The sequence below is a fragment of the Tinamus guttatus genome, unplaced genomic scaffold (assembly GCF_059628265.1).
Source record: "Tinamus guttatus ecotype Peru unplaced genomic scaffold, ASM5962826v1 Tinamus_guttatus_pri_ptg000548l, whole genome shotgun sequence".
NCBI lineage: Eukaryota > Metazoa > Chordata > Aves > Tinamiformes > Tinamidae > Tinamus > Tinamus guttatus.
Genome location: NW_028289082.1, coordinates 1321544 through 1347353, shown reverse-complemented (window position 1 = coordinate 1347353; position 25810 = coordinate 1321544). Strand labels below are relative to the sequence as shown.

The 25810-nt window shown below is 41.0% G+C and overlaps 1 protein-coding gene across 1 annotated transcript in view; it reads right to left on the bottom strand.

The window, feature by feature from the left end:
- Positions 1–25810, bottom strand: part of KIF13B (kinesin family member 13B) — an 87987-nt gene that overhangs the window by 5116 nt on the left and 57061 nt on the right. Inside the window, exons 25-37 of the mRNA XM_088534355.1 lie at positions 25106–25252; positions 23539–23568; positions 21795–21894; positions 21358–21484; positions 19942–19997; positions 18462–18586; positions 17312–17488; positions 15636–15728; positions 14976–15128; positions 13986–14063; positions 13267–13320; positions 8106–8223; positions 7042–7178 (exon numbers count right to left, since the gene is read on the bottom strand). Coding sequence (XP_088390481.1) covers positions 7042–7178; positions 8106–8223; positions 13267–13320; positions 13986–14063; positions 14976–15128; positions 15636–15728; positions 17312–17488; positions 18462–18586; positions 19942–19997; positions 21358–21484; positions 21795–21894; positions 23539–23568; positions 25106–25252 — 1395 coding nt within the window. The remainder of the gene's footprint in view (positions 1–7041; positions 7179–8105; positions 8224–13266; positions 13321–13985; positions 14064–14975; positions 15129–15635; positions 15729–17311; positions 17489–18461; positions 18587–19941; positions 19998–21357; positions 21485–21794; positions 21895–23538; positions 23569–25105; positions 25253–25810) is intronic.

Genomic DNA, 25810 nt, shown 5'->3' with positions numbered 1-25810 from the left:
TCCTGTTCCCTGGAGTTTCAGCTAAAGCAGCAACCGTCTAAATGGAAAGGACTTCAACGAGCACACCAAAAGCCATAGCAAGTATATACTAATAAAACAACTAAAGCACCAGCCTGTGAGTTTACAAATTGCCTGGAAGAGCGAGGTATCCCAAATACATCTCGGATGTGCAGGGATAACTCAACAGCCACGTGTTCAGGACACGTTAGAAAGGAAAGGGACCATCTCCAGAGCAGGTCCTGCCAGCGCTGGGTTCACAGCACACGTCACGGCGGCCCCGTGAACAGGGGATGTGGCAGAACAGGAATTTTCTGCTCTTCAACCGTATTTGATCCCAGCAGTTGGGCCCTGAGCTTGGGCAGGCAGCAGTGGGATCTCAAGCTCTTCACGATGGCATAAAAATATCAAATTTAACAAAAAAAGAACCTGCAGTCATAAGACTTCAGGGCTAATCCCTGGGCAGGCACCTCCATAGGACTTGAAACCTTTTGCAGCTGAACTTCAGCGTGAAGCTGCTGACTACAAATAAACCTAGTCAAACATCTTGGTGTTTGGCCCATCGCCCAAGATGAGGCATTTTGGCATCTCGGAAAGGCCACACGAAGGGGCACTATCGTCCTCCTTGTTTCTCATTAATCCAGGAGGAGAAACAAGGCTGTTCCAGTAAAACGGGTATCTAAAACCAAGGCCTGCTCCAGTTGCACCAAAGCACCATGGAGCAACGTGGTCTTTTTGTCCCCTTTTCTCCTCGTCTTTGGGAAGCGCTCTAAGGACTGGCATTACTATCTGGACACAAGCCCTTAGAATTGGAAGGAGAAAAAGTATTTAATGCTACTTCTCCATTCCTTTGATTTCCTTTCCTCTCCTTAAAAGGAATGCAGGAAAGTGTATTTTTTTTCTTTTTTTATCTCTCAAAAACCTTCAGTCTCGCAGCATGCAAATCCATGAAACCTAAAAACCCAGCTGATATCAAATAAAACCGTTCCACTTTAATCATTCCTCATCAATTGCTGAGATGCTGCGCTCCTCCTGAAAAGCTGACAAATCTCCAAACTCCTCCAGTAACTTTGCCAAGCAATGTTTAGGAAAACATGGAGGGGAAAAAAAAAAAAAAAGCAATTATCCGAAGTGGCACTTGCCCAACTTTGCTGTTGACAAGAAACAGATACGTAAAAAACACCCCCTCTGGGGTAGCAAAATGTACTAAAACAAACTTTCATTGTGAAATGCAGTCGAGTTACCTGGTGGGGGTATTAAAAGCAACGCGTTTGACACCTTTGGTCTGTGAAGACATTTGCTGGCTGAAAAATATTTCTGAATTTACAGCCAAATTCTGTCACTGAGCGTGTGTAGATGGTGGCTGCTGGAGGAGACATTTATTTACCCTATGGCAAAACACGACCCTTCTGGAGCGTTAATTTTTGGCACGGTTCCTTCAACACAATACGGAGCATGAGCGAACATGAAAGCGATGCCGTTTGAAACATCTTTGAATCAAAACGTAGAGGAAAAACTCTCTTTTTCGATGAGCTGCTGCCCCGAGTCTGTCTGCCCCATATGCTCTGGTCAGAGGGGTGCCCAGTGTTTTGTGGGGACCCAAAGCCTCGTAGCTATGGGGTGATCTGGACACCAACCTGGTATGTTGGTGGGCTTGAAGGAGAGGAGAGAACGTGCACCTCACCCTAGGCACAGGGGCACTATTAACGCCCAGATAAACCTTTTCCACACCATATATCACAGAGGTGACACAGCAACCTCTTCAACAGGCTCCAAAATTGGGGGTATCTCAATGTCATCCAGGATTTTGGAAGCCGACCCTGATGACGGTGACCAACGCACGCAGCCTTTCAACTTGACGGCAGGAGATGAGGCTCTCCAAATGTCAATACCTGCAGAAAATGCGTGTCCTGCGACCTCCAGTAATGATCCAGGCAAGGTTGGAGCTGATGCAGTCCTAAGGGACACCACCAGCAAGCTGGCACTGCTGCTGTCTACGCGTTACCGGCCGCAGAGAGGAATGACTAAGCTCCAGGGCTGTCACTGACAGCGTTCTGCTCAGATCACCACCCTAAAAGCAGCTCTTGGAAGCTTCTCCAGTAGGGCATAGCAGTTGCTTCATTAAATGAGGATTTAAGTCAGTTTTGAGCACTTGGGATAAAATACTTTTGCAGGCCACACACAGCAATGCGTAAGAATTCTGAATCCCCTAATACATAGCCAAGAAAGTTGAATCCAATTCACAAAAAGCTCCCCTTCCAACAATATTCCTCCTCGTCCTTGATTTTAAAATCATTTAAAAGCCAACGTTTGAAATACAAAATCTCATTTATTTCCTGAGGAGATCTGAAATCCAAGTACTTTTTTCTTTTTTTTCTTGAAGACACTGTGCATTTAAATATTAATCCAAACTAAAAACCTTTTATTTCACCTTTCAGATGTGGAACATTTCAGCCAGTAATCACACTTTTGAATTCCACATTTCTAATGCATTTTATGCAAAATTAAACATACCGTGTTTCCTATGCAGTTAAATTATTTCATTCCTAGTTCCAGGCAGAAAGATTAAAAGGGTAATTCGTAATCGTTTTCCAGTTAGTTTATAAGGAAGTTTCAGTGGTTGTCTTGCAGGACTTTGAAAGACAGTTTTCCACACTCGTTCTCATTAAAAAGTATTTTTAAGAGGATGATAAGGAGAACTGAACTCATAAAGAAACCCAAACACTAACAACTCAGTCCCAAGAATTAGACACATATTAGCTCAGCTGGCCACAGAGGATCTGTGAGCTCTGCTGATTAGAGCATCTAAATGGCTCGTCATATGAAACTCTAAAAAAAGACCTTTCTAGATTTTAAAAAAGGTCCTACGAGGCCAAATTTTTTACACTCGATTAAGGAACATAAGTTATTTCAGTTTTACTAGGCGCCACGGACATCCATGGAACTGGTGGTATATTTTAAAGCGCTGCCAGAGAGAGGCTTTTGTGTATTCAGATAGCTTTTCATTACCTGCATTTCATTATTTTTCAGATTAATTACTACGTCTGCACCAGGAGGTGAAAGAGAACAAGCTGCAAGCTGCCCTATCCTCGCCGTCATGTGTCTGCCTTTCCAGGCCACAAACAAAGATGAATTATATTAGCACATGGAAAGTCAAACAAGAGCTTTCTTCTTCGGAGAGGTGGCAATGACTCAGGATCTCTCTTTTAAGCCATATGCCAACAAAAAGCCATTGGACCATCCGAGCAGGTAGTTAAATATGAAGGTGACCAAAGCCCACTTGCCAAATGCACACTGGTCAGGAGAATTTGCCTTTGCTACGGCAATGTCAAAAAACAGAAACTGAGATTTTAATATGTACATTCTTAATAGCAGCACCCAGTCATGCCCTAAAATGTAATTACACAGGCAGTTCCCAGAGATCAACAGGGTCAGAAGGTAAAGAACAGTAATTCTGCTTGGTGCACACTATGAAAGCCTCAGCACGCTAATAAAAAAGACAGGCTTCAAGAGCATGTACATAATATAATTAAGCACAGATAGATGAAACTCTGATTCTCCCTTCACCTGCATATTTTAAGCAAGTATTTTCAACTTCTCCCCATCAGCTCTAGAGGTTGGCGAGGCTTTAAATCTTGCTCACTGCAATGCTAAGCCCTTTAAAGAACAGATTAGGAAAATAAAAAGCTATTCCTGCAATCAAAAAAGGTTTAAATGGTTGGCATTTTTATTTACAGAGTGCTGGCAATTAATTTAAAGGCAGCAGATTACTGAGAAAATAGGCATTTTCTAACTTAAAAAGTATATAAACAGCTTCATCAGAAACCAATCTTTTAGGTACATAAACAGCTTCATCGGAAGCCATTCTGCTAGTTACATAAAGAATCCTATTATGCCAAATTAATTCAATCTAACTAATTAGAGAGCAGGAAGTTCTTTCAATTATTTTATGTGCTGTCTGAGAAACACACTTGAATACGAGAGCAGATTTCATTAATTGCGGTTCATTATTCTCCAGATTAGTTCCTCAAGCTGCATCAGAAGGTCAAAGACAGCAAATTTGGGAGCTGCCACCACCTTGACTGGAATGTGGCTGCATTTTGGGAACTCCGGGAATGACTGGCTACAAACAAACACACAACAGGGAAGGACCAGCCAGGTAGGACAGTTTTTGTACGTGCTCGTCTACTCCAAGACCTAAGCAATGACATGTGATGGAAACAGGTTGCTAAAATGAGTATTTTTGGAACAAGAGATGAGAACTCGGCCTTCTGCTTACTCAGAGAGAAGAGGGAACACGCATTTATCCACTCTGCTTGGTCACGGTCAACTTAACCTTTTCTGCAAGTTTTGAAGGGAAGTTAAGTACTGCTCCCTTGGAAATGATACTCCAAAGCACTAAAATCCCTGGCAGCTCAGGACCAAGACGTTGCTAACAAGAAAACACAGCACAACAAAACTAATGCATTTGGCACAGTCGTAGGGCTAAAACTGCTCATCTAAAACTTCTAATTTTACCACAGTATACTAGCAACCTGCTAGCATTTTTGCTAGGAATTCGCCAGCATTTTTCCAGAGCAGATTTTAATAACTTTAGGTAATTATTCTCATATAAAGCAACAGATATAAGTTGAAAACTGAGCTCAGCAATGGCTTACAAAATTCTCTTTACCTCGAGGAGGTTGGATGAGCCAGGAGCAAGTGATAACGTGGCCAACTTCTTACCTTTTTCTGTCCAAATGACTGTTATTACCTACCTACACATTTGCTTTTAGCCAGGTGAAGATCATTTAGATCCTTCCATTTCCTTTGGAATTCCTGTTCCTTTTCTGCACTCCTACCAATTTGTTGCTTACTTCCCAAGAAATAAGGCAGCCTTTACATTGCGGAGGGTTAACAGGCTGCCATCCTCCAGCTTTGTTCACTGTGGAAGCTCAGCAATTCCCTGGTAAGCAGTTAGATTACATTGCAGCTGAACTCACCCTTCTGGCTTCCCTTCTCTGTGTTTTCTGGTATTTTATCACCTCCTCTCACTCTGCACATGCCGGTTATGTCCCCTGGCACTGTATATAAGAGTTTAATTTCTCTCACAGCACTGAGATGCATCGGTCTGTATTTGTCAAGATCCCAAATAAATCATTTCCTGTGGCCTTTCCGTCACACAATTCCTTCAGCTGCTGCTCTCCCACACTCTGGGATTGCCAGCAGGAGCAAAGAAGCCCTGTGAACATCTCAAGCCAGCTGCAGATTTTGGTAATACAGTTGAGCTATTCCTTTTCAAAACTAAAAGCACCAAAACTTGTAATAATTTTAAGATTTCGTTTCATTATAGCTATCCAGGGGTCATGAAAACCCTTGGGTAGCTCTCCAATGCAACTGAGAATTAGGACTGTACAATTATTGTACATATATATATATTTATACACTAGTTTAAAAAACAAAGCAGAAAGAGCATTCCCTCCTACCAAGGACTGTTAAGACTCCTATTAAGGTGATGACCCAATTGTTTCAGCTGCCATAGTAATCCATAATGCAAGTCAAAATTCCTTAAAATTCCTTTGCAGTTTCAAACCTGCCTTGAAGACAGATTCCACACGGCTCATCTTGAGCAGGAGGAAGGAGTGGGAACAGGTGGTTAGACTAGAGGCAGGAAATTGGGCCTCGTTTCTAATCTCAGCGCTCTGATTCAGCGAGAATTCAAGAAGTTGTGAAAGGCTCTCACTGCAATTGTAAAGAGCACCGATTTGCATCTTCTGAACCCAAATACCTTCAAGAAAACCACTGCCTTCATTTTCATTATCTCAGTTTTACGCACGAGTAAAGTAACACCACTCCAGTCTCAGCACTAAGGCTGTTCGACGTGGAAGGTAACATGAAAAAGTAAAGCACAAAATTAGGTAGGATTTGGGAGTAAAACACGTTCATTTTACTACTGTGTGAAGAACAAAACCACACTCAACTTAAAAATATTTTAAACCCGTCATTTTTATTTTTGCTAGCTCTAAGTTACTGAAAAATAATTAAGTTTTAATGTCTTTATGGCTTTTTTTATTATTATTTTTAAAATATCACCGTGCTTCTACCATAACATGATGACACTTAGTAAACCACAGAGGTTCCTGCAACAGCAGGTTTAGTTGTGGGAAACCAGTGCACAGAATGAAGAAGATCCAAGCACAAAAACCAGATGTTTGGGATGTCAGATTTTTCTAGAAGGATAATATCCTTTAAAATATTTCATGTGAAGAGTTGAGAAAGGTCTATGGCAACACATGAGCTGCTCTCTGTGCTCCAGACTGGTGAACAGGAACTGGATGCTCAAACAAAACAGGGAGCAAACGGAGTTACACAAACCTGCTCAAGTGAGATCTGGCTCCAGATGTATCCTCCAGACAATGGAGTGCTATTCCTTTATAAATAAACTACAGCCCTTCATATAAAGAAGGGGATTTGAATCAGAATGGGATTCTGTGTTTCAGCTGTTTGCTCCTGGTGAAAGAGTAGTGTTGTCCAGTCTGCCTGACCCTGCACTTGCTGCCATTCAGAGCAGAGAAGCCACGTTTGGACCAGCTGTTTTGCACCACAGCATCCAAAAAACTTCCCTGCTTCTCTGGCACATGGTGTAGACAGGAGAGGAAACAAACCCAACCACCCAGGGCAAAAGGCTGAAAAAGGTGACACGAGTGGAAGGGGGATGGTAAATGAAATCAAGAATTAAAAATAGAATTACATTTTCCACTTGGCAATACACAAACAATGCTAAGTGCACCTCATAAATTCTACTATTGTTGCTGCAAGGGGTTTTACCATAAATCACACTGGTAGCACACTTGATACACTCAGCCCACTTGGCTTTTTAGAAGTGCCAATAAGTTTAAACAGCTCCACTATCTCTGGACAGAATGGAGGGGAAATGCATCACAGGGCTTCACTATGGCTAAAAGCTCCGTTTGTGCTGCAGCAACATATAAAATAACACTTTGCCAGCGGGTCTAACAGCACTCACCAATATTCCAGTGGATATTATTGGATTTAATTCCTTACCTGCTGTGCAAGAGGAGAGGTCTGCCTGCCTTTCTTCTCATCTCGGACAGGAAAGAGAGACTTCAGGAGCTTTGGCATCTGAGGCACGAAGGATTTGACAGGATTCAGGTAGGAAGCAGCAAGGCTACCAAGTCCAGCTGGAAAAGATTAAAAAACAGATTGGTTATGCTTTGGGGGCAGGGAGAAAAAAGATCAAGAAAACTATTAAAACTATCATTATTTTAATCAAACTTGAAGGAGGACCAGTGATCAAAGCATTGCCAAGGCAAAACAGTTATTGCTTTCTCCTTCCTTGAAAGGGATATGTAAGTCTGGATAAGTTCTAACCTGTAGCTGCAGTATATTTCTGTGCAAAACACAGAAAACCTTTTTGCCACGTGGTGTTACAAAGCCTGTTTTGTTTTTGCAATTGGAAGTGTAAAATGCTTTACAATTTGCAGAAGCAGATAATGCTCTAGAAAGAAAATTGAAAAAGCATGGCCACACAACAGTTTTAATGGCAATTATAAAACCTCCTAAAAGTGGAAGATGAAAAGATGCATGTTAAAACAAACACACACATACACATATACTGCTTTTCTAATCTGCTTTGTCCTGAGAAAATACCACCATCTCCTACTGCACTTTTCATTATACATTAGGTGCAATCAACTGCAAAATATGCATCCAATTCCAGTGCTGGTTACCTTCTAAAACATGGGAAGTCTTGTTGTTTTCCCTGCTTTACTTGGCTAACAGATGACACGTTATGAATCCAGCTAGCTTTTGGTTAGAAATTAAGCTTCTGAGGGAAAAACTGCCTTTTCAGTGATCAAGGAAAACTCTAAGCTCTTGGCATGTACCACTTTGCAGACCTAGCATCCCATTTAAGGTGCAGGCTGGCTGCAGTCAGGAATGTTGTATATTCACACAGTTAAGAGTGCAGTGAGGAAACCCCATGGAAGTTGCTTTGGAGAAGAAGTTGCTTCATCTGCCATGCAGGAGCTGGGATGATTTCCCTGCATTTTCCCTGGAGTTGACTGGAGCTGATTTTCCCTGGAGGTGACTGACTGGAAAGCCCTTACCTGGATCAGGAGAGTGGTTCTGTTGCACAGAACCTGGCAGAGAGCTCCGAGATGGGCTAATTCCTCTGTTGGAATTGGCGGCACCTTGGGATATATCCTGCTGGCTCTCCCATCGACCCTGGAGGGGAGAAAGAAAAGGCTGCATTTTCCAAGTTAGCACATTAGCAGGAGTACTGCCCTATTTATGCAACCTGCCACCTCGCACGGCCGCTTTGCCAAGTTCCCAATGAGCAGAGCTGAGGAAAGACCCTTCCCCTGAGACCCTGTGAGTTGAAAGACCCAATCCTGCCAAGATCCAAGATCCTCAGCTCCCAGAAGCATTAAGGCACAGAGAAAGCCTCTATTTAGAGGTCTAAAATATTTCACTCATTGCATAGCTGTATTCTGGAAGTTGAGTACCTTATAACCAGGTGAAAATAAATGAGTACTGTCTGCCTCAAAGTCCTAAATATTTTGGTTATCCGATCAGGAAGCAGTCATTGGTGAAGCCTGGATGTAGAGATTGTAGGAGAAAAGGGGCAAGGACAAGCAGAGCTCTGGACAAGAACGGAAGGGTCATCTTAGACCTACAAGCTGGATGTTTGTGCCTTGCATCAGGTAATGGACAAGCTGATCAGATGAAGAGGGAGCAGCCTTGGTGGCTCCATGGCTTTTTAACAGATTGGAAAAAAAGAGCTGGAATACATCTCTTAGATGTTCTAGAGTTGTGACATGGTTAATGAAGATGAAACGTATGATTTTCTCATCTTGGGGAGTGCAAGAAACACACTTCCACCCCAAACTGTGCTGCTAGGAGTTCTAATGTGGATCAGGACCACGTATTGTCTAACCAAACCCATCTCCAAATTCGGTGTGCAGAGCTGAAAAACAGCGACCAAAATCCACGTGTTCTGCAAACTTCTGATATAGGAGCTCTCTCAGAGGCTCTCAAAGCAGTTGCTTAAGCACTGCTGAAGAGTATGCTCTAATAAAGCTACGTGGAGCTAATTTACTTAATTTATGGGAGATCTTAATGCAATCCTATATCCGCTTAAGAGAATCTATGCGTCAAAACAGCCTGGCCTCAAATGCCACAAATAGTCTTGATGTCTGGTGGAAAAGCTCTGGCCTGGCCAGGTAACCTGGGTGCCCTCAAGCCTGGAAGTCTGGAAAGTTTCACAGCTCTGGAAGCAGAGGTGGTGAAGACACGATGGTGATAAGGCAGATAAACTGCATTTCAGCATAGTTTATCTGTCCAAATTCTATATATATCTGCATTTGCCTGCATTATTTCTATCTGCATCTGAATCTTGCCTGTACTTTTAAAAGAAGTAACAAACAGAAATACTTTGATAATAAGATGGTACAACGAACATACAGCATAAGGAGTCCAAAGGTGGGCAAATCTGCTAGGTACCAGACACCAAATTGTATGTATTTCTCTTGAGGAGGGGGTACCTTTTTCAGGAAGCTTCACACTATTGGATGCAAGGCAATAATTTGACCTTGAACAGGAAAGTGACAGGCAGCTAAGCTAATCTTAACTGTAATTCGAAGTCCTGAATGTTTCACAGGTAATAAATAAGCCAGGATAGGAGAAATGGATTTCTCAAATGGGTTGAAGGTCACACGGAGCAGCCCAGAGCAAAAATCGTTTCCATTTGGATCTATAAGTTAGCCCCATCGAAGGAACCCTGCTTTGAATAACAAGTAAATGGCATTTTTGCTGAGCAGCACCTGTCTTCAGACCACATAACAACTGCATTATTTGACATAGAGACAACAAGCTCTGTTTCTGTGGAGAACCACCACGGTGGACATGGAAAGAGTTGACTGAAGGCAACTCAAAACTGGTGCAACCCAGGCTTGGAATAACTGTATCACCAAGACTTTGTTTAGTCTGGTATTTTTGATGCCTTTGGGCCTTAAGCCCTTCTTAAAAGCTTCCTCCTTTATCAGTGTGGATGAATGGTTCTGCTCATACTTTAAGCCCCATGCTTGGGTATTCCCTCTGACCTGCAACTCTCTATCATCGAAGCATCCAAAGGCTTTGAGCTATGATCAAACCATCCTCCCCTTTCAGCAGGTCGCTGAAGTCTCCTCTGACCCCCACTGATGGATTCGTTTTCAGGAGGAAAATCAAAATGTGAGAAAAGAGATCGTTTCATATCCAGAGGAGGAAAATATCTCCATACAATTCTGTCTCCTTTGGGACAGCTCAGAGCTGCTGCAGTTTAAAGGAAACAGGAATATTTGGTGGAATGCAGTCACACGCCCCAAAGAAGCTGAAAAACCATTTGATTTTGTTGGCTGGTATCATCACTTTGGGAGAAGATGACATGAGATTAAGCAAAATAACAGAAAAAAGCATACAAAGACTTTCCTGTGGCTTTTTCAGCCCAAGTTCCTCAAGTCCTGACCATTCTAGTGAATGAGAAAGTGAGATTATTTCCACTGATCTACACAGTACCAATCTGGTGGAAAACCTCTGGCTTCTAGTAAAACCTGCAGGTTAATCCTGACCTCTTACGTGGTTTTGGATACAAAGCTTTGAAGCAACAAACCACCAGACCTTCCAGAAAAGAAGCACAAGTATCACAGGCTGCATAGCTATTGCATCAAAGTGTTCCAAGAACAAACTGGGAATATTTTCATTGTGAACAGAAGTAAGAATTAACTGGTCCTCATTTAAGCAAACAAATAAAACTCAGAGGTGAAACCACATACAGTTCTGTTAACCTAGTAAGAGACAAACGTAGCACTGTGTTTTGAAGCTATTTTAGAAGGTATCTCCCTGTTTTCCTTCTTATTCCAGCTTGTTTTATAGTCTTTGTTTGCAGGGAATCGAGCCCTGGGAGTTCACAGTGCTGATAATTAAAGTAGAGTCTGTATGGATTGCTTTAACAGTATGACTGGTCCTTTATAAATACAGGAATGAGACTCAAGAACCATATCAAAGAACCAACTTTGAGCCTGGAGACCCACCAAACTAAAAATCCGTGGTAGATGCAGCAACAGCATAAGGAATAATGTGATTAAAGAGGGAAACGGAGTAATGGAATAAAAGTTAACGAGAGGAAGATTTTGAAAAAGTATCAAGGGCTTCTCCTACCACTAAAGTATACTGGCTTGGCAGGTAAGTTCTGCACCCAATTCAGGATGCAATTCCCACCCTGTGACTGATGTTTCTTATGATACAATAAACCACCTGAAATTAGCTTATTATTGTCCTTTTTAAACAAAACCAAACTCTTGGTAAAACAATAATTCATAAACACTGCAGATGACTCTCTATTTTTACACATTCATCGAGCATTCATCGAGTTCTTCTCCAAGCTGAGCTGAAGCTGTTCTTGGATTCCTTATGCTAAGACAGGATTGATATCACTGCTTTGAGATATCTGGGTGTTATAGACACATTTATGAGTTTTTGCAGCACTTCCTAGTGGTTACAAAATCTTCCATTTATCTCCAGGGCAGTTTGCACTCCCATCACCTTTAGTGCCCTAGAACAAGTGCTTGGAAATGAAGCAAGCAAGGAGGTAAGCAGCACATTTCAACACCAGCTCACAGCAGTACATGTCTGCTTGTCAGTGGTTAAACCCAAAAAAAGCAAAAAGCTGCAAAACCCCATGCAAACCACTACCAATTAATTGCAATTAACCAAAGCTTGGTACAACTAGAGGGACAATCATTCCCATGAGAGTGTTAACGTGATACAAAAGCTAAACCTGTTTTCAGCTGGCCCTGGTATTAATTTAAATTCACTCTTTTGCAGAAATCAAAAGTTAACTGATGAAAGCCTTAAAATCAGGGAAAAGATATGGAAGAAACTCTGAGTGTCTATCTGATCCCTGTTTAGCTGATGGCTACATCACTGGCAAGTATTTCCCTTGCTTTTTGTGCCCATCTGCTTTTTTATCTGCGGTCATTTGTGAAACACTTCACCCTAATCATGTTTAGATGTCCACTGTAAAACATGGCATCAAAATAGCTACAGATCTGCAACAAGCTGCATGATGCACTAGGATGGAGAATGTTCTCTCATTTGTACCAGTTTCATACTGCTTTAATGGCAGGTTTTTCAGTGGCAAAACTCATTTGCCATGTCCTATGTAAATGAGCCACCAACCACAGCATCTTTAAAGCAGGAAGTAAAGGCATCTAAGTGAGCAAAATAAACTTTATAGTGAGATAAGGCAATTATCTCACTCATTAGGTGGACCTAATGCATTACCTCTGCTGGGACCTTTGGACTCTGAAAACATGCAATGAAGGAAATTATTGAGGGGAAGGAAAGAAAAAAAAATCATTAAGAACTTGGATCTTGAAAATTTGAGATAAAAACTATAATATTGAAACATTCTGCAATTTTCTCCATATACAACTTGCTATAACCACTTTATCACCTGCACATATTTCAGCATTCTCCACATGGAGCAAATGTAGCATATTTAGCAACCAATGCTGGAGCACTACATCAAAATTCTATTATTCCAAGCAACTGCATTATGCATTAAAATGCCTTGTCACCATCAGATTCTCCCTTTTCAAATGACTACACGCATGCTGGGCAGAATATCTATCAGGAGAAGGCACTTCAGTTTATCTAGGCTTAAAAAAAATAAGTTTAAATTTAATCTTTCTCTTTTTAAAGAAATACTTTTGATTTGCACTGTTATTTTTATAGAGCATAACGGGGTTTCTGAAGCTCAGGACTGCTGGTTTCCCTCGTGAAGGTCAGAGACTCCTGTACTGGTCTATCATGAAGGTGGATCTGGACTTACTTGCAAGGCCAAATTAGCTCCTTACCTGAAAGATTTGCACCCAAGCAGGTAAAAGCTTTGGAAGAAGCCTGACAATGAGAACATTTTCCCTGCCAAATGCACTTCTGTGTAACGGGTGGCTCCATAAAACCTGGTGTGCTCAGCTCAAATCTGCCACTCACAGCGGATAGCAGCAGTGCTCATGATCAGGAGGTGGCCCAGGAGCCTTCCCAGAGAGATCTAGTGTTGCATCTCCAAAGCTGCCACGTCGCAGGAATGGCCCCGAGGACATAAAGATGGGTCATACCCCATCTTTTACAGCTACTTCTTGTCATGTGTCCCCATGACTGGCAGAATGCACGTAATTCCTGCATTTCTTCTACAGGATATTTCTCAGGAAGGTTTCAGATACTCACCCGGTTACTCAGCAGGTTGTAGGGGGGAGCTAAATCTTGGCGGCTTCCGGAAAGCTGAAATGGTTAAGGCAAACAGAATTATTCCTTGTCATAACACAAAGAGCTGATACATATAAATACCTTTTGACAAAAACAAAGAGGAGCAAAAAGAAACCATCTAGCAGTTAAAGCAGAACTGAAAGCCAAGAGTCATAATGTGAATTTCTGGCTACTAACTACAAAGGAGACAGAATTTAGCAAAAAAAAAAAAAATCATTACTAGTTTCACCAAAATGTTTGAATTTGGACTTTGGACAATCAAGTGTCTCACTTTTCCTATGCTCTGACCAGGAAAAGATAATGTCCCTACAAGGCTGCTGCAAAGCTTAATTCATTAACTACTTGTAATTTGCTTTCAAATCTTCTGGGGAAGATGAAAAATCTTCAACTTGGAATCTAGGTAGAAAGCCTTCAGTGTTCAGGGGAAAATGCAGGAGTTCTTTTACACTGCTTTTTCACATGGATTGTGTAGATGCTTTAAATACTTGGCCCGTATGATGAAATTATTCATATTTGCAGATTTTGCCTCTGCTTAGCAATTTACACGCTCATGAACAGCACAGGCAAACAGAAGGATTAAGCAAAAGGTAACTCAGTGCTGTACTCTGTGACTCAGGCTTTCCAGGGACCTGCTCCTGAAAGGCTGGACTTGCTGTGCTCGTTTTGCACTGAACACTCACCCGGTTCACATTGGGAGAGCTCAGGCTCCTCCTGCAGAGTTTTCCTTTTCCCATTAGCTGCTCCTTTACAGCAACTTCCTGCCAACCACACATGAAAAAAAAGAAACAAAAAAATCTCAACTCCAAATATCCCCGGGTAGTTTAGGCTATATGTGAAAAATGCTTCTCTTTATTGCACACCCTTCAAAAACTGCACACAACATAGTTAGAGCTACAAGTCTAAGAGTGGACAAATTTTAACATCTAGTATTTCACTGATTGACATGGGTAGGATTTTACAGCTGGTTTTCAATTCATGACATGACTGCTACAGATGCAAAGACTTAGGATGCTTTTCCTAGCTGAGCTCCTATTTTAATCCTTTAAACTAATTACACATGACAGGGAACTTGCTTTCAATAGTTAGAGTGCACTGCGCTTCACCATTAATTTATAGTGGGCAGGCAAATACTCTGGCTTGTTTTGCATAACTTTCTTTTGTGCTTGCATAATTCATATCCAGAATATATTCAATAAACGTTTCCCTCTCCTGTGTTTTTCCTGGTAAACAGATCAAGTTACAGCTCTTAAGATTACCCCAATCACTGTCTTTATTGACAGCTTTGGTTTGTCCATGGCAGAACACATGCAAAATGACAAGAGCTGTAACCAAGACTCAGAAACAAAAACTCCAACCATAATTAGCAAGGCACAGTTTTGAAAAACAACAAAAAAGGACTAAGGACCCCACAACAGGGCATTTAATGTAAAGCTTTGAGTCCTGTCTGTGTTGCAGGCAGCTGAATGAGAACATCTCTGTACAGAGAGCCAGCCCTGCACGTTTGCTCCTCTGGCCTTTTGCCACCAGCACACTTTGAGCTGAGCTACGCAGTGAAGCGGCGTTTTGTTTTTCTGCTTTTAAGCCACTGTGGGCACTTAGGAAAACATTTCCACTGCAGTGATCCCAGCGGGGGGATTCTCTGCCGCTCCGCCGCGGCCTCGGAAGCGGACCTGGCGCAGCCGATCCAGGGTGAGGATGTTCTCCACGGCCAGGACGCTCCGCAGGTACTTCTCAATATAGGCTTCCGAGTCGGCCGAGGCGGCGTCTTCCACGTTGGCTGCCATCCGGGCTAGTGCTTCCCGCTCCTCAGCTCCTTGGGCATCCTGGGGAAAGACAGGAAATGGCAGCCTTGTTTCAAGGAAAATCGCACACACGAGGCGCTTTTAAAACACACATATCGTTTTCCCTTTCACACTTCTTGGAGATTTCTTCTTCTCGGAGACGTCTTCAGACGTTGGAGATTTCCGACTATAAGTCTAACAGCACTGAAAGAGCTCGTGCAGTGCACACTGCACTACCACTATTGAAGTTTTCACTTCATGTTACCTCAATTTTCAAGTTAGGCACTTCATCTTCCCATTATTCTTCCCCTTTTTCTCTCCCCTCCCACGGACTTAATAAAAGGTTCTTCAAAATGTTTCTTGGAGGACCTAAGCACACAAATCCTCACTTAACAGAACATGCAGACACTGTGGAGGCAGCATGTATATAAATTTGTTTAATCTTTCATAAAACCCATAGTTTGTGCTTGAAGCAGCGAGAGATAACATGCTCAAAACAAGCAAAACAAAAGACTCAGCCAACTGCAGAGATTTTGAATTCCTATTCACCTCTGGAATATTTGAGACTATCTCAAAGGTGACACCACAGCCAGGAATTGAGCTTCGGTGGGACATTCTCCTGAGGAAACTCTGCGCAAAGCCCTGCAGGAAAAAAAAGAAGAAAAAAAGGAAAATATTTCTTATTTTAACATGTTTACACAGGAAGAAGCTCAAACGCAAAAACTAGTCAAACATTTTGTAGGGTCAAAGATCTTAGCTCGGAGGGAAATCACTTCTGTCTGTATTTCACATGCAGAAAAAGGATTAACTTCCATCACTGCAAGGTGCCTGCTTAACCAGCACACGCAGCACTTGCTAGTTCTAGATTTTTTTTTTTGTAGTGCCCTAGGTGACTTGTCTTGAATATTGACAAGCAGAGGCATTAAATTCTTGACCAGAGAGATCGTTATGAAGAATGATTTAAGGGGGCACAGACATTGTTTATGCTGACTTGGCGCCTTGCAGGGTTAAGAACCGGCCTGTTGAATTAATGCAGAGATGAGTCATTCAAAGATGCTGCTGAGACAAACACCCAGGAAAGGTTATCGATGAGGATTTTCAGAAACCTGGCAAGAAAGCTGAAGATTATGGTGTTGGAAAACAGTTAGAAAGCATAATTGACCACATCTGTAGAAAAGAGAATTGATGAAGTCTTAATACAATTATAATTATCGACAGGCTCAATTTGTGTGTTGAATAGGCTCTTCCCATTCCACATGATAAAAAAATGCAGTGTTCCCTTTCTCAGAAAAAAAGCTTTTGCTTAACCAGGGCAGCAAAAGCTGCAATGCCTTTTTTTTCTCTAATATTAAAGCAGTTTCGAGTTGCCAATAGGGTTTCTCTCCGGCACTTGCTCCAGATTTTAACTACAGGCAGGCAAACAGAACAGCAGAGCAGGGTTCCTGCTTTGTCATCATCACTGCTATGGGAAGCTGGATGCTGACGCAATGCTGAACAGTCTCTGTCTTCCCATCATCTTCCTCAAGAATAAAATACGTTTCAGGATCTGTTGTTGCAAGTGGAATCACAATTACTTTCCATTTGTCAAACGTCCTGCTGCTGCCTACAGTGTATCAGAAGGGAATAAGCCAACTGGAAAATAAAAAGGACCAAGAGTGACTCATTTTGAGAAATTACACAAGAAACCCTTTCTCCAACCATTGCTAGTTATTCCTTACATAATGTAAATGGTTATACCTGGATACATACATATATATATACAGGAGGGTGGGACCATGCTGTAGGGATAGGGAAATACATAGGTTTCTTCTGATGCACAATTTTTGCAAAATATGAACTCCAGCCTCATGAAGCACTAACTCTTCCTGCTTTTCAGCACTTGGGAATAAAGCAATTACTGAGTGGTTAACACAAATAATACTGAAAAAGCAAAGATTATCTATTATTTCGTGTTACACAGGAGCCTTTAAAAAAAGGCCGTATCATCATGCATAATATGAAGATCCTGTGAAGATCACTTGTCCTCTTGGAGTCTCCCTGCAAGGAGTTAATATATTTCTCTTGCCTGGGAGGAGAGGAAGGTAGTTGAAAGGAAACTGAGCCCCAGCAGCAGCACATTGCACGCAGCAGTTTCACAAATCACAGCTTGCCCTGATAAACAGGGGGCAGAGTGAAAAGGTGAGGGGTTTTTTTTATTAAATAAATACATTTTATAAAACAGATACCTGTCTGCCGTACACGTTAACGCAGATGCGTTTGCGCAGCACTAGCTGCATCTCTGCAGGGTGGCTGAGCTGGACGGTGGCTCTCACGATCAGGTAAACCCTCTCATCTGCTGCTGTGCCTCTGCTGAGCTGGATACAGTCGTGGACTGTGGAGTCCCAGGAGGCTTCTGCTTTCACCTGCAAAGGAAAAAAATGTATCCTCTAATAAGCATAATTAGGAGTATAATTAACTGTAATTAATTAAGTGTAATTATCAAAAATACATAATACATAAATTCTGAGAACTGGCTTCTCCAGTTCACTCCCTCTGAAGAAAAATGCCTGCGTTTTAGAAGAGGCTATTTAGAAAAATCAACATTAGTTTGCCAAATGAAGATGTTGGGATTAAAAATGCCAACTTGCTCAAACTCTGGAACATTTCCCCTTGAAGAAAGATCTTCGAATCCTCAGTATCATATAAATAAATGTTAAAATATGCAGAACTATAAGATCACTTGCCCTAATTTATTAAGATTAACCAGAAAGCAACAGAGATTGCAATGAAGTTCCTCCATTCTACTACCTGAAAACTATCCATTTGGTATTTCAGCAAATAAAGAACTTTGCTGAAGCAATTGCAGCAATATAACTAAAGCTGGAATTTTCTTGAAGGTTAAAATATAAATATTGCGGAAAGTTTACACGGTTTATCTTCAAGTCAGAAGAAACACATCCTGATAGCAATCTTTCCAGGCTTTAAAACAAAACCACAAAACCAACAACCAAAAACCCCCAAAGATCATCAGGATTAAAGCTCCTCTAAGACCACGAAATAGTCACAGTTCAGACTGTTTGGCTTCCCAGCTGTGGACTTTAATATTCCAATTTGCCTGTTTTCTTTTTGTTGTTGTTGTTTGTATTAAGCTTAAATAAAACCAACCTCAGAATCGCAAACATTTGTGATGCCCAGATTTAGGTGAAGGACAACTCTTGAATTTTCTTTTTTTTTCTTTTTTTTGGCTCAATTCCTAGCATATATTCCTTGAAAACAGAAATCAGCCTTTCAAGAGATGTGTTATATACTGCATCGGCCATTTTTGATATTTTCACTTCTCATGAGAACAACTAAAATACTCTTGAGCTGAATATTCCCGTCTGCCTCTCTGCTTACCTCACTATCATGATGCTTCACAATCTGCAGCTCAAAAAATTCCTCCTCTTCTTCTGCAACGAGAGTAGCATCCCAGCCACCTGCTTCTGGGTCGTCGAGGTTATCTTGGGAGCTGAAGTCATCAGCTAGAAACAAATGAGGATGGAGAAGGTTAGGAGAAACAAAGCAATTCCCTCTAAAGAACATTGCAGAAGTCACAAATTCACATTTTCATCATCAACTGCCAGCTTGGATCCCTGCATTCTAACCACATAACAAAACCTCCTGCTTTAATTATAAAGTGCTATACAGAAAGCGTGCACACATGTTTGGCCACACACAGACTGAATTGCACCTTATCAAGTCCTCTATTCTGAGGAACTTCTAACTGGGTCTGAAGCAGGTAGCAAGTTAATTACAAGCAAATGCATAAGATATTGAAGAGGGAGATAAAAGGCTATGGGGAGAGAAGAATTTCCCCCAGTTGTAAACATCCCCTCCTTGCCCACATGTATATTAGCAGTACTACTGCTCAGTCATACCAAGTGCACTGCTTTTTTGGTATTAGTTTCTCTCTTTTCCTTTTTTCCCCTTATTTTTTTTTTAAACAATCTAGTTGAGCAGGTAAAAACACAGTACTTTTAGACTGTGATCAAACAAATCCTTAATCTGGTCTTTGAGAAGAAACTCAACCTGTCCTGGCTTGAGTCTCCCACAGTTAATAAATTATTACCTAGCGCCTCTCTGAAGCCATTCCACGTATCCCAAAAAGCTCATTGATCCCTAAGCCACAAATGTCACTGCAGCAAACGTGCCATTGCAACAGGCAAAATGCCACCTTCATACCTGATGCTTCCAATTCAAGTGTTAGCCCCTTTGAAGGCTGACTAGCCACTGCTGACCCCCGGATTTACCTCTGGGTTGACAAGTTCTTGGCTATAACTTCTCATTTTTGGTCAAAAAAAGTCTGCTAATACATTGCTCAGGCTGTGCCTTGTATTTGGATGTACCAAGGAAACGCTGCTGAAGGAAAGCCAGAAGGCCACGCTGCAAAACTAAGCTTTTCATGCCCCACTTTTATGATATGCAGACACTGCTACCAGTGACTGCACATCTTCTTCTAAGCCACTGACAAAGATATTTTATAGCCTCGGTGCTATACCCTTGTGAGACCCCGAAAGAAGCACTCCCAACAATTATTTTTTATTTACACTGGCTTTTGCTGCTCAAATCCTCAGGTTTGCTCCTTCTACTATTTCTCTTTTACTTCTTAAATATCAGCACAATATAGGATTACGAAAGTGAATAGTTAATTCCATATATAATGCTGTGCATTTTGAAACACTAAATAATTGGACTCAATGAAGTAAGTACATTTTCAAATGAATCTGCCTGTCATTCCTGGCATTTCCTTGCCTTAACAGCTCATTCAAATAATAGGATGTTATTGGTTATACAAAGTTGGTTTCAAAGCACTCTGCCCTTTTAGAAAAACACTTACCATTCAAGTCAAGGAAAATAACAGGAATGTGAGTTTCCATACCAGGCACTGGAGTCCTGAAATGTAAAATGGGGACAATAGTGGCATTTAAACTAACACATGTTTACCCAGCACACGTACCTTATGATAACAAGCCCACACTATATTACATTCACTACAGCTTCAATGGTAGGTCAGGCCAATGATAACCTTGGCAAACAACTTTATTTTAATTTACTGTTGCAGATTCAGGGAGAGTCAACTAATTTGATACTTCTTATATATCAGTTCTCTTACAATTATTGTTTTCTCTGACCTCTGCTTTCAGAAATGTTTTTTTCCTCTAAAATGCTAATAGCAAAATTAAGTTTATTTACTCTGACATGCACATTTATTAAACACAAAAGCTCTGCATTAGTGATGTCAGCGAAGACAGAATTTAGAAACAGAAAATCCAGCCCTGAAGTTTTTAAACCAACACTACACGGTTGTTACTATATCTTGTTAAACACACACACTTAACACTCAAAACAGTCATATAAGGTATATCTTTCCTAATGTGGATGAAATAGTAAGATGGGTGTTTGTTTTTAGAAAAATATTTAATTTTTATATTTAATATATAAGATGCTTGAATCAGTTTGAAAACTTCCTTTCCTGAAAATGTGGTCAAAATAGATTCTTCCCCTCAAGTGACTAGTGCTTTCAAACCCATTCAAGTACTTTAATGTGCAAGTTGACTTATGCATCACTAACCAAGTATTTGACATTTCTGTGTTTCAGCAGTACTAGTTTTAGCAAACTCCAGCTTGAAACTCCCTGACACTTGACTCCATCAAAAATGTTGCTAGAGGCTTGCTCAGAAAACAAAAATTTAGAAAGTTGAGAGCAACTCTAGAGACAAGAAGTTAGAAGCAAAACAGCCCTGCTTCCTTATCTGCAGTTGTTGCTCACAGCTGCTCCAGTATGGCAATCTCAGTTTAGCATAATTTACTATTTTTAATGGTTAGAAAATGACTATGGTGAGAAATGCAACACTTGCTGACTAAACAGACTTTGTGCTTAAACCAGGAGCACAACAAAATGCTCCTGTAGATGCAGTTTTATTATGACGGAGCAGCCTTTTAAGTGAATGAACTAGGTAATTAACATATTAGCTAATTTTTTTTAATGGTAAGCGCAGTGGTAATAAATATTGATTCCGTTTCTTTGGAAGGTCATAATTACACTCTGATCAATAAGAGTATCGTTTACTAAATCGCATTTCTGGATTTCAAATACACAACCTAATAAAATAATTTAAGCAAGAGCACTAATTTTAACAACTTTGCTCATCCAGCATATGGAGCGCAGAGTAGGGCAAGGAAAAAATGGCAGGAGTTCAAGCCATGCATCATTTTTACGTTCTTTCTGGTGTATGGCAATGTATGTTCATACCACTCTGCTGGAGCTCCAGGGATGCCACTGCCAGCAGAAGGGACCATGACAGCATTTCGTTCTTCAGTAAGGGTCAGCCTCATCTCTAAAAGCTGTGCCTCCCGATCCGCATCATCTTCTGTTTTATCTGGAGAGGCAGGACAACCAAGACCATTTCTTATTCCGTGGCTTTCTCGTGTGTTTAAGAAATATCATTGTAACAGAATAAACCCCCTCTGCTCGGGTACACACAGAATAGGCAGGGTGTACGAATGACTAACAGCTTTATCAGGGCCTCCACATCCAGTTTTTCTGCATGCGAATCACTAGCAAGTCCAAAGAATCATTCCCTCCTTAACTCACTGTCTAGAATTTTTTAATATAATAGGAGAAAAGAGTGTGTGCACATGTGTGTCCCAACCTGGTACTATAGCCACCCTTAATAATCATTTGCTTACCAGGTTTCCCAACAAGTTTTTGCAATTGCTGATCGAGATATTCCTGGCGCTTCGTTAAGGCACACAGCCACTTCCGACGCAGCCTCTCCAAATCCCTATCCTGTAAAGAGGAAAATGTCGTGCTAAATATTGACCCAGGAAAGCCAATGTTTCCCGTCTGTGGCTTACCCATTTCTTCAACTCTTCTGCTCATCCTGCATCCAAGGAACAGATAATTAAGACAGAAACAAACCACTTAGCTCTTATCCATTAATTCCTTTTTTTCTTTTTACAGGACAATATACACAGAATTGCAGAACAGTTGAGGTTGGAAGGAACCACTGGAAATCCTCTTAGTCCAAGCCTCAAGAGACCTTGGTTCAACCTTAGAAGCTTGCTCAGGGCTTGAGTAACTCCGAGGATGCAAAATCCTATTCCAGTTTCTAACCACTCTCACAGTTAGGGTTTTTTTTCCCTTTTTTTTTCTCTTACTTTTAACTGAATTTCCTATATTGATTTTTTTTTCTCATTGCCTCTCATCCCTTCATTGGATACTAAAAAGGGCCTGGCTTCAACTTTGTTACCCTCTCCCAATTACAGACATTGAGAAGGCCCAGCAGATCTCATCAAGACTGAACAATTTTAGTTATTTCAGCTTTTCCTTATATGTCTGATGCTCCTATCCCATATTTTTTCACATCTTTCTTAATATAATTTTGGCTTGCCAACCCGAAACTGGCATTTTTGAGATGATATTTTGTACCACTCCGTCCTAACTTCACTTTATAAATCTTCTTTGCCTCCAAATTAGTCTAAAACTCACTAAGTTCTGCAGTATTGGAAAATCCCATTGTCTCAGGTGTGGAGATGCTCAGAAATGATGAACGTGGCACGTCGGGTGCCACAAAGATGAGCTACCAGCTCTGGGATGTGTTCAGACAGGCTGCATTTAAGGTAGTAGCAGTTCAGACTCGTTGCACAACAAGCTATAGCAAATACTTCGTCAAGAAAAATGGGTGAAGGTAAGACTATAAACTGTGTTTGTATCACCCCACCTGGAGGGGTGATAAGGACCCTGGAATGTGTCAGAGAATGGTAAACCTAAATCTCTTGTTGCTCCCATCACCCAAATTGAGATCTACAACAATGATGATGATGATGGGCTTTTGTTCATGTTATTCACCAGCAGGTGAAAATGCATCACAGATATTGTGCCTCATCAGGTCTCTTGTCAGGCTCAAATAGCTGTGATATTATATATACTTTGGGAAAAAAAAAGTTCAGATTTCAGTAATTTTCTCACTGTTTTCTTCGGACTCGAGGAATGGTATCCTTGCTTGCCCAGAGGTTATTACTCATTATACACCAGGTCTCATACACAGCACATTTATGAGATGAAATAGCACGAAGAATTTGATTGCATCTTCAACAGCACCAGGCTTAATTCTTGCTCTTAATGTAGAAAATCTCAACCTACCCACAGCTTGAGAAGAGTAGGTTCCCCCAAAATGCAGAAAAGGAGAAGCAATTGGATTTTCCTCCAGAAATATACACTAAGGCATCGTGTTTTTAGCCCTCCTCTTGACTCACCACATGGCTTTGTGGCACAATTTACGTAGTCCTCAGGCTTTTATTCTCTTCTGAGAAAACACTCTCCATATATCCGATCAGCGGAGCACAGATAAAAATGCTAATCTTCCTCTAACACAGTTTTACCTAAAAATATCTGCATTTCTAGGAAGAGAAAACAGATTTTTTTTTTTACCTGATAACTGTCCATGTCATCCTCTTCCTCCTAGGCCAAAACATACAAAGCCATGTCATTTTTTTGTGTGTGTGATAGCAAGGAAACACACTAAATGGAAAAGGTGCAAATATTTTAATGAACTTCAACAGAAGCCCAAGCTTAGCAATGCTAAGACCATAGAATCAAAACACAGCAACATTTATCCCTGCTACCACGTTTTCCTTCTTGAACCGGTCTGGGAGGGTACCAAAGATTTATTCCTATCAGCTGGTCCAAACATGTAAATTAAAAAAAAAAATACAACTATTATAATGGAAAAAAAGCAATAAAAACACACAAAAACAGAAGTAACTTTATCAGAATTATTCTTAATTGGAAGAAAGTGAAATATTTAAATTGCTCTAGGAAAAAAACGGTAGTTACAATGGAACAACTTGGGACCTGTTGAGCCTGGACAGTAAAGAAACCTCATTCTGCTCAGGAATGCTACAGGAGGCCCTGAAAATCAAAGGTGACATAAAGAACCTGAGGTAAACTTGCCTTTGCAGTTAGAGAAGAAAATCTGTAAACATCTAAGCCAATTTTTAAGACAGAATAACACTGTCTGCCACAAAGCAGTCACAACGTGGACCTTTGACACTTGGATTTCTGTTGTTTTCTGATGGGAGGCACCACCTTTCACAGCCCTTTGCAATGGGAGTGAGTGTGGCTGTCATCCCTGCCCAATGCCTGCAAAAGCAGATGCCAGTCTGCATTGAGTTAGTACTTATCTTAATAACAACAAGTCCCTGGAGTCTGCGTCAGTAATGAAAGGCAAAATTTAGCAAAGTTAAAAATAAAAAGCCATACAGAAGCAGCATTTTTTTTTAGATTAAGCCTTCAGAAAATCTTTTGAGTTCTACAGATACTGTTTCACTTGAGACAGAGAAATGCAAACACGGAGACTTAAAATCCAGATGTTCAAGTCTGAGGGTTGCTGTAAGCAGAACTAATGAAGCACTGTTGTCAACAGCTCTTTCCCCCATGGGTTATCAGCATCAGAGACAGCTCACTAGTCTGTCTCTCTCTCAAGAAGAGCTTAAGTACAGTCTTTCTTCTTGAAAGAACTTAAAACTTTGTGGATTGCTCTACCAGATACAGTTAAAACTCGTCAAAAATGATCTGGGGAAGAAACAGCATGAGATCCAACAGACTGGATGTTCACCTGGGACTTGTTTCCCTAGAAAAATGGCTAGAAGGGGCCCGTGTCTTATGTACATATAACATATCTTACGTGCATACAACACACTCATGGCTTTCAAGTAAAGTTTATAAGAAATGAATCCATCGTCTCAGGATGAGAACCTTTGGAGAAACCTGCTCAGCTCTACCAGAGTCACAAACATAAGCAGAATGGGGAAATAAAAGGCATGGTCGGCCTAGGACACTGCTGGGAAACTGGATTTTCCATCTTTAAAGACATCTTTAGGATGGAAGAAAACCTCCCTTTTAGGAAGCTAAATCTTCATGATGGTGTTGCCTCCAACTTTACTTTTTCCCAAGTTTGGAAAAATCCATAGCTGAAAAGAAGCAGTCAGCCTCTTACCTGATAACTTTCATGTATTTTTTGTGGCTTAACATGCTTTATTTGAACACAGCCGATGCCGATGGACAATATGGATTCCTCCATTAGTGGCAAGGTCCCAGATTCCTGAACGGATCTCACTTCGACCTGAACTCGTCGAGACTGCCCCTGAACATGGGAACAATTTGAAGCATTTCAAAAAAAAGAATCAAACCAACAGGTATAAAATCCTGAAAGTTTAATGGCAGAGAGACCTCTACTGGCAGCCATCTGCAAGTGACATATTTGGAGTGACAGATCTTGAAGATCAAACGGGCAAGTGCTGCAATCTCAGCCAGACTGACCAAGTGTTCAAGAGAAGCCACTTCTGTTGCAAGGATTTATGTCCACACAATGTTCAATATTCGGCAAGTCTCCCCCAAAAAGCTTACTTTTTATTGAGGATTTTCTTAACATATAGGATTTTTTTAAAAAATACTTGCTGAAAACAGGATTTCTTCCCCGTCTACAAGATTGCAAAAGAAATACGTGTTGAGTTACTACCTGTGCTCTGAACTCGTTGCTGATTGTGGTCTCCTTCATGCAAAATTCTCCCCCATTGATGCTATCAGCGCAGAAAAGTATCTGTCTTCTTTAGACAGTAGGAAAAAATCAAAGGTGTTGGGGAATTTAGAGGTTGAAGACCACGTTTCACACCTAAGCTTGATGATGCCAAGGACACCATCT